General features: G+C 48.1%; 1 protein-coding gene across 1 annotated transcript in view; it reads left to right on the top strand.

Moving 5' to 3' along the window:
- KALRN (kalirin RhoGEF kinase) overlaps window positions 1-13135 on the top strand; it is a 764809-nt gene that overhangs the window by 365939 nt on the left and 385735 nt on the right. The window contains exon 8 of the mRNA XM_090045976.1: window positions 3370-3501. Within this exon, the coding sequence (XP_089902102.1) occupies window positions 3370-3501 (132 nt within the window). The remainder of the gene's footprint in view (window positions 1-3369; window positions 3502-13135) is intronic.

The raw sequence follows: 13135 nt of genomic DNA, 5'->3' as shown, positions 1-13135 counted from the left end.
TCAGAGAGAAGCATTCCAAATCTGTCATTTCAAATCATATTTAAAGAGCTTTTTATGTTCCCAACAGGAGCTGTTCCAGTCTATGGGATAAGTAGGTATTTAAGCAATTAATTTAAATGGTATTGTGCCCCCAGTAGACAGTCACAGAATAGAGAGATGCCATTCCAGCCTATAAGTTAATTAGTTATTTACATTTTAAATGCATGTTTTTAACCCAGCAGGCCATATTTTTACTGTGTAAATATTTCTGTCAGCAATGGTTGTGGTATTCTTGATCTTACTTTAGGGCAGAGGAATGGAGTAGTTGACCTCCTGTTGTCCTTTCTAAGTCCTGTTTTCTCTGGTTTTCTATGATTTATGTATTTAGTATGAAAATACTTGTGCATTTCATAAAAAAATATTTCTGGCCACACAGCATGCAGTAGTAAACCTTAATGCAGCTGACATTTTTCAGAATACCAAAATGAATTGCTCCCTAACGTGAACACATACATTGCCAAAGTTAATTGAGTGAAAACCTTTCCTCCTTGCTGCTGGCCTCGCCCCATTCTGAAGTGCTAAAGTAACACCATCAAAGTGTATTTCACATGCCGGTGCGGTGCCTGGGCCACTAAAGGATAACAGCCTTCTACTGCTACCAGGAGTAATGAAGTTACTTGCAGAGTTCAAGTGAAAGAGATCACTGCTGTGAAGCCGTAGGGTGCAAGCCCTGCTGCTGACCTGTGCAGGAATCTCATTGCATGACCAGACATTCAGATTCAAACCTGAGAGTGTTTTGGCAATGCTTTCTATAATAACTTGGTATCTAGCATTTCATATCCCTGGATTAGAAGCCAGGGACCTACAGCTAATGCCAATCTGTCAGGGGCTCAAACCCATGACTTTTGGCACCATTCAACAAAGTCCTTTATCATGTAATCTAAAAAAGAAGATTGTTAACATTGCTGGGGCCAGCTCAAGAGAGGCGATACATTGGCTCTGTGCATGCTATTACACAGCACTCTCCGCAGCCTCTACCAGTAGCATAACTAGGACTGGGTGATGGAGGCATAAGCCCTTGGCACCGACTTTGAGAGGGCTTTGTTATGGCCCTCCCCCCCCCGGGAGTCTTTTGCAAGGCAGGGCAGCCCTGTGCAGCCTGGCTGCAGGGAGCTGAGCAAGCACAGCTCCGTGCCCCGTAGTGTATCTGTAGGGGAGGGGGGTCAGTAGGCCAAGTAGCCTGCTCACCTCCACAGGCTCTGCCATGGGATTCACAACCCTGTGCCTACTGCCCAGAAGCATATTTGGGGAGGAGGAGGTGGGGGTGCATCAGACACCAGAAGCAGTCCTATGGAGTCCATGCCAGCCAGGCTGCTGCACCAACATGCAGCAAGCGTCTTCCTCAGCTGCAACAGCCAAGGTCACGCCGTTGCAGCAGGACACGTAGCAGTTGCTGCCTGGGTGCAGAGAGCAGGGGCAAGTACAATACCACTCCCTCCTGCCCCCACTTCCCCTTCACCTCGCCAGTGGTTGACATAATTCCCCACCCCCTTTCATCTCTGCCCCATGCGCTGAAATATCTTGCAATGCCTCTGATCTCTGCAGGCGTTAAAGTACCCTTACAGTGCTCTCATGAGAGGCAAGGATTGCTAGAGCAGGATCATCCAAGACGGAAGTGGACACTCGCTGAGGAACCCAAGATCAGTAAAAGGCCTCCCTCACTATGGGGGGAAACTGTGTGGCAGTGCTTAGATAGATGTGGGCTCTGGCCAGCAGGGTTTGAACCAGAAAGCCTAAAAGGGGAATAATTGTGTCAAGGTTGTGTCATAGTTGTGTCAAGGTTGGTGCTGCAGATTGGTAGCACAGTGATGCTGCGGTGGTCAGGAGTCCTGGCATCCAAACCCCTCTTTCCGCTCAGACTGGCACCTTGCAGGCACGGGCACCAAAAACTCATACTGATGAACTCCTTGTGCGCTAAAAAGAGGGCTTTATAATCTAAAAGCTTTCAGACCTTCACTATATCACAGTCTTTACCCTGATAACAAAAGTGCTGCATTGATGGCTGGGCAAGACTGGGACAGGATTCATTTTTTTACCCCAGAGTGTTTTATTCTTTAAGCAGTACTGTGCTAACAAGCCACAGGTGAGCACTTCAGGACGGGATAATGCTGTGATCACGGGGGTGGCTTGGCAGCCATTACCCATTCATCCTGCAGCGCACTGCATCTGTTGTATAATTAGCTGTTCTTTTTCTAAATGGCTTTAAAGATCCTTACATAGGGAGGGCGAGTTCAACCGGAGAGGAAGAGAGAAGAAATATTAACAAGGAGTAACGAGGTGATATTTGGTAGCTAGGGGCCTGAGTACACAATGTGTGCATGTTGGGAGGTAGATCAGTGGATCAGTCTCCATTTAGTAAAAGCAACAGGAGCCCTGAAGAGGCAAATCTTTCATGGAGCACGCAGCAGTCATGTGGGCTTCCCCACATGTTCTGCTGATACCCTGATTTAGAGATCTGTAGGATTGAATGGATGTTTCGCCCTCTGGGCCTATTCTGTGCCTGCCTCTCTGCTGAGATTGCCAGCAAAGGTGCTAATTCATACCACTTGCAGGGGTGGATTTTTTTTTTTTATTTAAATAAAGACATCTGCCCACTAGGAACTGGACTGAGACCAGCAGCTCATTTCACACAGGCTGCTCAGCAGCTGCCAGATAGGAATAATGTCTGATCACTGCTAACCTGGGCCAGATTCAGATGGGTGACCCAGAGGTTAAAGCCTCAGTATCCCATTACCAATTTCCCCTGAGCCCGCCTGGGATTAGAAACTGCTTTAGCATGTCTACTAAGCACCAAGATGAACGTTAGCCTTGATTGTAATAGGAGTTTTCTGTTACAGCCAAGTGCATGGCTGTGCTGAGCTCTTGAGGGAAAAACCTACAGCAGAGATGACCGAGGTGCTCTGACACTGAAATGCACTGAGCACTGACTACTTCCTCCTTGCTGTGTTTTTCATGGCGATCGTGAAAATGGGTTGTACCTCCCATATCGGTTAAATTCATACGGTCCAGTTCTTAAAGGCTTTTGGTACTGATGTTTCTGCAGCTGTTTGGAAGGTGCTCTTTGCTATTAAACTAAGAGAAACAGAACCCTCTTCCTTAAAAAAAAGAAAAAAAATGTAAGAATCATGCTTCATGTCATAAACTGATCCATCTTCTGCCCTCTAGTAAGCTCCTGGGGTAGACACTCTATTATTTGTTTGGCGTAGTCCACAGCATAGTTATCCAAGGCACTTCTCAAATAACTCACTTTAATGGCCATAAAAATAATGAGTCACCTCCATGCTGGTTGAGATTGAAGCACCCTGGTGATTGTTTCTGGAATTGTTTCAGTTCCTTTCAGGTGTGGATGCCTGGTGTAAAATGTGCAGTGAAGGAGGCCTCCCATCAGAAATGCAAGACCTGGAATTGGCCATCCATCATCATCAGTCCCTCTACGAACAGGTGACCCAGGCCTACACAGAGGTAAGTGTTTCCAGGAGAATCATGCCACCAACTGCTGACTGACTACTTAGTAATAATTCATATATATATATATATATATATATATATATATAGGATCGCCATCATAGAGAACACTCCGTATGTCCTCTGTCCTCTGTGGATACAAAACCTGATGCCTTTATGTCCTCTATTTTTCTCTTGAAGGGAAGACAACTCCAACCATTATGTTCAATAGCCATTTTCTCTTGAAGAGAAAAATGGACATAAAGGCATTGATTGGGCTTCATGTCAATAGAGGGCACAGGGCAGAGTAGCAGAAAACCGGAATGTCCTCTGTGATGGCCACCCTATATCTACATCTATGCAGCCATCAATGCAGCACTAGATATATATCTATAGAGATATAGATATATGACTCTGCACTTTTGACATTATTCCTAACTGAATAAATCTCAGATCCCATTAGTCTTATTTTTTCTCATGGTCTCATTGATACAACTCCCTAGTAGGAATGCAAGCTAATATACCTTTTAATAAACCTTTTCCAGAGGGATATGAACCCTTACTCATGATTCCACGCATGGATCATATTTGTCCTGAGGCTGTGGGCTTCTGGCAGCACTAAGTCAGCTTGTAGCGGGAGCACAAGCTGCTAGAAACCTCCACAGCACATGTGAACCATAAGCCAGTGGGGCAGCTTATGGACTGGCCAAGGAAAAGGCAGCTTCATCCCCTGTCTTTAGCATCCTATAGCATTGATACTGATAGATATTATAGTAATACAGGCCCTGAGGGTGGCCATGATACTCCCTAATAGCTGCCTAAATCCTGCCCTGCTCCAGGGTATCACCCCACTGCCTCGCCTGCCACATCTTCATGTTTAAAAATAAAGAGGGGAGGCTTTCCACAGAGGCTGGGGAGCTCTGGGTGCTCCTCCTGTACTCTATTCCTCCTCAGGCTTAACTTGGCCCACTTGACCCTTGCCAACCTGTGTCATGGCTTGGGGCTCCAATTCCCCTTGACACCAGCTCTCTCTGTGGCCCTGACTGACTTAACGGCTAAAATTGTAGCCTGCATCCTCCCCTGTATCCATACCCAGACCTTGCAGGTGTTACTCTGTCACTGTTTTTGCCTTGTGGTAATGTCTTCAGCCTTCTTGGCTGTAGCTCTGGCCCACTTGTTCTGGCCATGGATTTCTCAGCCTCAGCCCCTCATCTCTGATCGCACTAGAGTCCAGGCTCTCTGCTGTCTTGGCCTCAGCCTGCCTATGTATTGCTCTCTAGGCCTCTGATCCTGTCTCACATGCTGTCCCAGCCCTGGGGTCCCTGACCTAGACAGGGCTGCTCGCAGTCACATCTAGGCTCCCAGGTCAGGCCACTTTCCAGCTGTCCCTGGGTCCCATAGAGGGTTCTATGCTGGGTGTCCCTTGGACATGCCGTGGCCTCCTTACCACCCCTGTTGGCCACATCCGGCCCTTCAGTCTTCTGACAAATACAGTTCACTCATAAACCCCCTCCTTGATCTCCCCAGAGTCTCAGCAACCTTGTGCCCAAAGCTGCTGGCTCTTGCATCTTCCCCAGGTACCCGTATTGCCTGGGTTCCCCACCTGTTGCAGCTCAGGCCAGCAAGAATACTTCTTCCCCTGGGAGTCAGGGCCAGACTGAGCTCTCTGATTGAGGGCCAGGCTTTTAGCAGGCTGGATGCCACCTCTTTTGATCGCATGGCCCTTCTCTTTGGCCAGAATTTCTAATTACCCTGGTACTTAGCTTGCCCTCAGATGTTGTAGCTTAAACTCCAAGCTGCCCTTCCCCTGCTGCTCTTTAACCTTTGTGCTTTTCCCTAGCTGCATGTTACTCTGCAGCTAGCTCTTGCCCAGTTGCCTCTGCACATGCAGTTCTTTGATGCTGGCTTCCCACTTTCTAAGTAGCAGGCATTTGGGGTCTCTGCTACAGATAGTCTGATTCAGTTGCCTTCTGATGGGAGTGAATCCCTGATGAGAACATATATGCCATACTGGGTCAGACCAGTGGTTCATCTAGCGCAGTATCCTGGGGGCTGATGTAGAAATTCAGACAGGATCACTGTTTGGCTAACAGAAGCGCTTTTTTTTGCATGGCCACGGGAGAGCAGCAAGGGGCAGCTCGTTCTCAACGAGAACAAAGCACAGGCTAACTTATATACTGATAAATCGCACGCAGATCAACCCACCCTGTCACATAGTCTTGGCAGTCTGACAGCAACTCATCTTGGTGTCTGACTGAGCCAAGCGAGTTTTTTCAAGCTGCTTTCTGATAAGCTTATCCTGAAGGCCGCTGTGTTACTCTCGCTCAGCCTTCACCCACATCTCCCTCCTCCATCCTGACCCGACACGTATACACTTCTTTCAGTACTTTTCCATTCCTCATCATTACCTCAGCTGGTGGCTTCTCCACAGAACCGTTATAATGGGCATGTACCTGGCGCACTTCACGGACTTCCCTGGCACCTGCCTCTTCTGCAAGCAGAGAGAGACCCTGGTGCATGCCTACCTGGAGTGTACCAGGCTTCAGCTCTGTCTCTGCCTTGTCCAGCACCTTCTGCTGAGGTTGTGGCTGCACTACTCCTGCAGTACTATTTATCGGCAGTCCCCTGAGCTCCTGGGAACTCCTGGTCAACCTCCTCCTGGCCCTAGCCAAGTTGGCAATCTACCTGACCAGGAAGGAGGTTTTGGCTGGGAGGACCACCAAGGACTGCACGGCCACTTCTCTGTCCCTGGTCTGTTCACATCTCCAGGCAGAGTTTCACTGGGCTCCTTGGCCTTGTATGAGGGCCAGCGGGCGCTGTCTGGTGTGCTCTTCTCTGTTTCCCCCCTTGGAGCTCTTGTTTTGAACCCCTGAACTATGTTCCTGTCCCTACTTTGGTTTTTTTTTTTAAGTTGTCCCAAGTGATTAGTGAAGTAACGTTAGTGGCCACCCTCATCAAGCGGGGCTTATAGCTCTGCTTGGTGGGCTTCAGCCCATGTTCTGGAACAGCACATAAAAAAGCCTGTTTCCAACAGCCAGGACCTCAGCTGGTGGCTGCTCCATGGAGCTTTTGCCATGGGTGTATACCTGGCACGCTGCACAGACTCCCCTGACACTTGCCTCTTCTGTGAGCAGAGGTCTGTCTGGAGTGTCCCAGGCTGCAGCCCCTTCACTGCCTCCTCCAGCACCCCCTTCTAAGGTTTTGGCCGCATGACTCCTGCATCTTTTTGTTTATACACTCCCCATCCATGGCCCCACCAGGTCCTGGGACCTCCTGGCCAAGCTCCTCTTGGTCTTAGCCAAACTAGTGATCTCTTTGACCCGGAAGGAAGATCTGTTCTGGAGGACCCCAAAGACTGCAGCACCATTTTCCTGTCCCTTGTGCATTCATGTCTCCAGGCACAATTTAACCGGGCAGCGTCTACTGGCTACTTGGACTTGTTTGAGGGCCAGAGGGCACTGTCTGGTGTACTCTGCTGGGTGCACTCATTTTGAACCTGTGACTTCACTCCTGTCCCTCTTTTGTCTTTTCTTTGGCCAATGAATTCAGTTGATACGTACCAAAGAACCCCTTCTAATAACAGGGGAGACTAATCATTCCTCTTTGAGCGTGAGGCCTGTGTTCCTCATATGCATCAAATAGGGCTGTTTCCAGCAGTGACAGGAGCAGATGCTATACAGGGAGAGCATCAAACTGGGTTTCTCTAGCATGACCAATCCCCTATTCAATACCCTCCCTGGTATCTAGCATATACTGGGTTAGAGATGCCAGGGGAAACAACTCCAATCATTATATTCAATAGCCATTAAGATATCTATCATCTTTGAATTTATCCAGTCTCTTTTTGAACTTGGCAATGCTGTTTGCCTCTGTCAGCTCCCGTGGCCATGAATTTCACAAGTTTAACTACATGTTCTGTAAAAAAGTACTTTCTCTTGTTAGTTTTAAATCTGTCACCTACTTTCAGCAGATGCAGAATAGTTCTAGTATTCTGGGACTTGGTGAACAACCAGTTCCCTTTTCACTTGGTCTATATGCTCATAATTTTATAGACCTCTACCATGTCCTGCTTCAGCCTCTTCCCTTCCAAACTGAAGAGTCCAAGCCTCTTTAGTCTCCCCTGGTATGGCATCTGCTCCAGGCCCTTGATCATTTTGGGTGCTCTTCTCTTTACCTGATGAAACGAAGCCTCACAATAATAGGGGCAGAGGGCACATGCTAGTTTTCATAGAATCATAGAAAATTTGGGTTGGAAGGGACCTCATGGGGACCATCTAGTCCCTGCTCAAAGCAGGACCAGCCCAGGCGTCAAAAACCTCCAAGGATGGAGATGTCACCACCTGTCTAGGCAACCCATTTCAGTGCTTCACCACCCTTCTAGTGAGAAAGTTTTTGCTAATATCCAACCTAAACCTCTCTTGCTACAACTTGAGCCCATTGCTCCTTCTTCTGTCATCTGCCACCACTGAGAACAGTCCAGCTCCATCCTCTTTTGAACCCCCCTGCAGGGAGCTCAAAGCTGCTATCAAATTCTCCGTCTTCTCTTCTCCAGACTAAATAAACCCAGATCCTTCAGCCCCTTCTCACAAGTCATGTGCCCCAGCCCCCGAACCATTTTCATTGCCCTCCGCTGGATTCTCTTCAACTTGTCCGCATCCTTTCTACAGGGTTTGCACCCCGTACTCTCTTGTCATCATCAACAAGGGTTTAAGACAAGAAGTTACAGAGATGGCAGCTCCTCATCACAGGTGCTGGATATGATGGCAAGTAAGAGGCTATAAGAGATTGCACCCTTGTCTCCATTTGTATATGCTGGCTATGAACAGGAAAACAGAAGGCAGTTGGAGACCTAAAGAGCTTTTGTAACAAAGGACAATTTCAAGGTTGACAAGAATAAACTCTGCCCTTCGGCACTTTGGCAAAAATCCTGTAAAGATTTCCAGTATGGCTTTTTCCATGAATCGATCCAGGCCACAATGAGAAATAAATGCCCTTTGCAAACAGCGGACATTCTCTGCAATTCACTGCGAACAAACCGATGCCTGAATTTTGACCCAGGTCCTCCCTGGGGTCTTACCTAGGAATGAAGTCCTCCCAGGGGTCTTCCTAGTCTTCACCTTCTCTCCAGGCATGGGCTGGCTTGCAAATAAGGGTATGAGGGCTGGTATCTTCCTATGTGTCCCAACTGGGGAAGCCGCCTGCTATTCTTGTCTTCAGGATTCAAGCACAGTTCGATTATTCCTTACAGTTCCTCATCAGAGGTCCCCAGGTTGTGTTTTACATACGCCTATGCTGTATTGTCTTTCAGGGTAAGTAAGGCTGGACTTGGCTTCTTCCAGAGTCTGCTAAACCTGGTAAAGAGAAATTTGTATGGGACCTGAAGTCATACCCCTTGGCCAAGAGCAAACCTGCCTACAGGGCAACTGCCTCACCTCCCTTAGCCAGTCTAGGATAAAATGCACCCTGCGGAGGCCAGGAAGGGGCTAATGGCCAGGGCAGCTAGAGGCTGTGTTGATACAGCTCATCCCTTGGCTCTGCCAGTTGCAAGGGCCCTAGCAGCTTCAAACATAGCTATCAGGAAAGGATGATCATAGAAATGTTCATACAGTAGCCTTCGTGGGAGCAGCCAAGAAGAATTAACCCTGCGGTATTCCAGCAGGGATTAGGTTAGCACACGGTCCACTTTTGAGACTATATCTGGGACTCAGCCCTTTCACACCTGTACCGATGACTCCCTTCCTTTCACATTTTTCAGTTAAACAGCAGGAAGATATGGAAATGGGCCTTGTAAGTCTCTCTTCATAGTTCAGGCTCTAGCAAGTTCTGAAGTAATTCCCATTTCTACCTCTTACGTTATATGTCTGTGATATTTCATTCTGCACTATCTAGGCCCACTCATCCGTCTTAAGATAAATAACAATTACATTCAAACAAAGACGCCAAAGCAAAGGTTAACAGCTCTACCCCAAACTCATCCCACTGTGCTTAGTGTATTTTTATGGCCTTGTACGGTGAGGCATAAGAGAGCAGGATTGTTTACGGTGGATGTGCTGGGCCCTCACACGCCATAGTCAAGTTGTGCAGATAACATGGCACGATGTAGATACTTAGTCTATGGATGGAAGGGCAAATTATACTACGATTAAAAGTTGAGGCGGAGGCTTACCACACACCAGTTGTTCTGCAGTAGCTGCCTAGTGCATCCATCCTATTTTGGGGTAAGCAAAGGCTAGACCTGTTCCAGCTAGGGGTAGACTGCCCCAGTTAAGCTTTCACTGATGGTGGCATAGGAACAGATACACACACAACACTGTTACTGCAGAACAGCTGACACACATTAAGTTCCTGTCCCTTTTAATTAGGTCTAATTTGTCCATGCCTTCTGTAGAGCTATCTTATTTCTTTTTTCAAAGCACCCCAAGGCGCTTTGTTGATCAGGCATTTGCATTAGAGAGGGTGCGTTGCACTGATTACGGGACCCTATTGAGAGCCCCTGCTCAGACACTGAATCTTGCACAGAGCTGCAGGAGGGACAGACTGAATAAAGAAGCAGAGAAAACCCTGATGACTTTCTGAGGTAACCAGAAGGTATTATGAGCTCTGCCTACCCAGCTGAGGCTTTCCCTTGTTTCTAAATCAGGTCTTATATGACTTTCTTTTTTTTTTTTTTCAAAAAATGTTATTTCTTAACATTAGATCAAAATGAGAAGAAAAAAAAAGACCTGAGAGAATGATTAAAGCCAGGCTTTTGTCCATTACTCACTTGGCCATAACCTTTCTGAAACGCAAATGCATCTTAAACACACAGTTAAATGCAACCTTTAAAAATGGTGTATTATTTATAGAAAAGTTTCCTCAGAGCTCCCTATAACTGATCAAACACAGTGTGGTCTAGATAATTATTATTTTCCTAATAGGTCTTGAGAATTGAGGCACAGAAAGATATAGCATGGTGTATTGCCCCTGAATATGTTCAGCACGTGTTGATGGCACGTGTCCAGATGAGCAAGGACGTTTGCTTCCCCAGAGACAAATAGTGGTGGTACATCTTGGGCTGCCACTACTTGTCCCTGGGGAACACCCGTGTTACACGTACTTTGATGCATGTCAGGCTACCTGGGTGGGGTAGGGGAGGCTGGGACCAGTACTGGGCTGGCCCCAGCAACCTTACCCGGGGTCCTCCTGGGGCTGCAGCGGTGGAGATTCTGCCACGCAGAGCCTGGCCAGCAGCCAGAGCGTGGCTTCGGGTGGCCCAGCTCCACTTTTGAGTCTCATGCTCTGCCTGTGCATGCACTGCTCCGCTTTTTTAATTCCCTGCGGGTTTTTTGACCCCAGATATAAAAAAAAACACCCTTGCAGCATGTTGCCCTTGCAGCATGGACAACATCTAAATGTGTGGTATGTGACGCACCACGTACTGCATGGCCGCACTCGTCTGGGTGCAGAGGTCGGATTGGAGTTCAGGAGACCCATCTCCCATCCATATCCTCTAGATGAGGGCTGTTCAGGTTGTGGCCATCATGGGCTAATTTAACACCTGCAGGCTCTGCCCAGCTGCCTGTCTCCCACCAGCTGCTACTATTGGGGTCTCCAGACTCTCCCTCTCTTCTCCAGCTTCAGCTTCGTGCCTCCACCCTGGGTGGGGTGGAGCAATGCCACCCATGGGGGAGTCCAGACAGCCAGCATGGCAGGGGCATGCGGCCCCTGTACATTCAGATGTTGAGCGGTCCTGCTCTAGACAAAGCTTCCTGTTCATACACTGCAATATTGTCTCCTCCCTCCTGGAAGGGTTGAGTGCTGGATGACTATACCGTATGAGGACTGTAGCCCAGCGCCTTTCTTTTTCCTTTACGCGAACACTGTCTTGAGCTTTCCTTGGATCCAGGTGCAAATAAGGCGCCCATTGTGCCCAAGGAATATTCAAGTATATTGGAAGGGGGGTTGTCAGTTTATGGAGAGGGAGCCCATTGCAGCTCACTGGTTCCTAATGGTCTATTCTGGACGTTTTACCTTGTGCTGCTTATACAAGACCTCTCCTACCATCAGGAAATCAGGTGCAGCCTGGCCTCTGACAGGTCTGCTACCACTTTTATTCTGGTGGAGGAGTTAGTGGAAGTGGGTGATGGAGGTGATACAGAAGTATATACAGTGTCTTGGTTGTCTTTATGCCAGCTGGAGATTCCCTCCTTTGGCAGGGATTTCTCTGGCTAGTGTGAATTCATATTTCAGTGGCCATTGTGTCTCCGGGTATAGTGGAGATACCCCTTCCTGTTCAGCAGGTTGCTCTGTTACTTTTGATGGTCGTCGTGATTGTGGGGAATGAGAAATGAATGAGAATACAGGGCTCTGGAGTCAGCCCTGAGCTGCCTGGCTGACTACAGCATCTTGCTGAATGTGATTGCACTAGGCCTGCTTTGCTGTTTGTCCCCCGAGGCACAGTACGTCTGCCGTGGAGACCATTCCCTTACTTAACTCAGCTGTATCCGCCAATCTGCTGTTCTGCCACAGATGGGACCTTTAATCTAGTCGCTCGCTAGGCCTTTGACATAGTGCTGACCCAACCTGTAGCGGACGTGCAGGTTTTCAATTACTTTCCAGTTGTATAAACAGCACACAGGGAAACGATCCTGTTACAGCAACACCTACCTGCAGCGTCTGAGAACAGGACTGTCGTGCCCGAAGCAAGCAAACAAGGAGCCCGAATCAGTTCATTTTTACATGTATCCGGTACTCATTTAGGGCCGACGGGATGAGAGTTACGCTGTGCCACGTACAAATTCTATGCAGCTCTTAAAAATGTGATGTAAAGGTTAGAGGGGCACACATGCTTTTTTCTGGCTTGCTACATTCATGAGATTTACCTGTCAGCTCCATTGTATTTTTTGGGGCCTGGCGACATTAAAAACGTTTGGACGCTTATCTTGCTGGGATCCCTTGACCCCAGCTGATTTACTGCCCCTGGGGTGGGGAGCTGGACTCGATGATCTTCCAGGGTCTCTTCCAGCCCTAATGTCTATGAAATCTATAATGCCTATGAATCTATGAAAAGTTGTGACAGAACCTGCTCAGCTGCGATATTAATGCCTCTGTCCTTGAACAATCCTTGAAAAATGCAAAACTCCCACTTGAAAGGAAATTCAGTGACTTCTTTTTCAGTCTTAAGTGGGGGGGAAGCATAGCATCCAGCTAATCAGACTCGTGAGCCTATTGATCTTTTAAAGATCCACTCATTAGCAAATGTTTAGAACGCAGGTAGCTTGCGTCCAGCGATGGGAGATGCTGCGGCGTTTGAAAGAGAAAGCTCTTCCAGGCAAGAGCTGCTTCAACCGAAGGCAGTTTGCCAAGTCAGAAGATTTGAAGGACTGGGAAGGCACCTGGGAATTTTTTTACTTATCACAAGCACAGCTTTTCTTTTCTTTTTTATTAGTTTGCTATGACAGTAATGTAACTAGGGTGGGGAGCGGGGGCACCAACTTAGAGAGGCCTCCCCCTGCAGGGTTTCCACAGCAGGGACAGCCCTGCGCAGACCAGCCATAGGGAGCTGGGCAGGCGCAGCCCTGTGCCCGGTGGAGATCCAAGTGAGGCAAGTGGGACGTGCCCCCCTTTGCTGCAGGATGTGCAGCCCAGAAGCATGTCTGGCAGGAAGAGGGGG

Source organism: Crocodylus siamensis, chromosome 4 (genome assembly GCF_052110815.1).
Source record: "Crocodylus siamensis isolate JL-2025a chromosome 4, ASM5211081v1, whole genome shotgun sequence".
Lineage (NCBI taxonomy): Eukaryota > Metazoa > Chordata > Crocodylia > Crocodylidae > Crocodylus > Crocodylus siamensis.
Note: the sequence above shows the minus strand (reverse complement) of the source record. Positions and strands in the feature narration are given on the sequence as shown.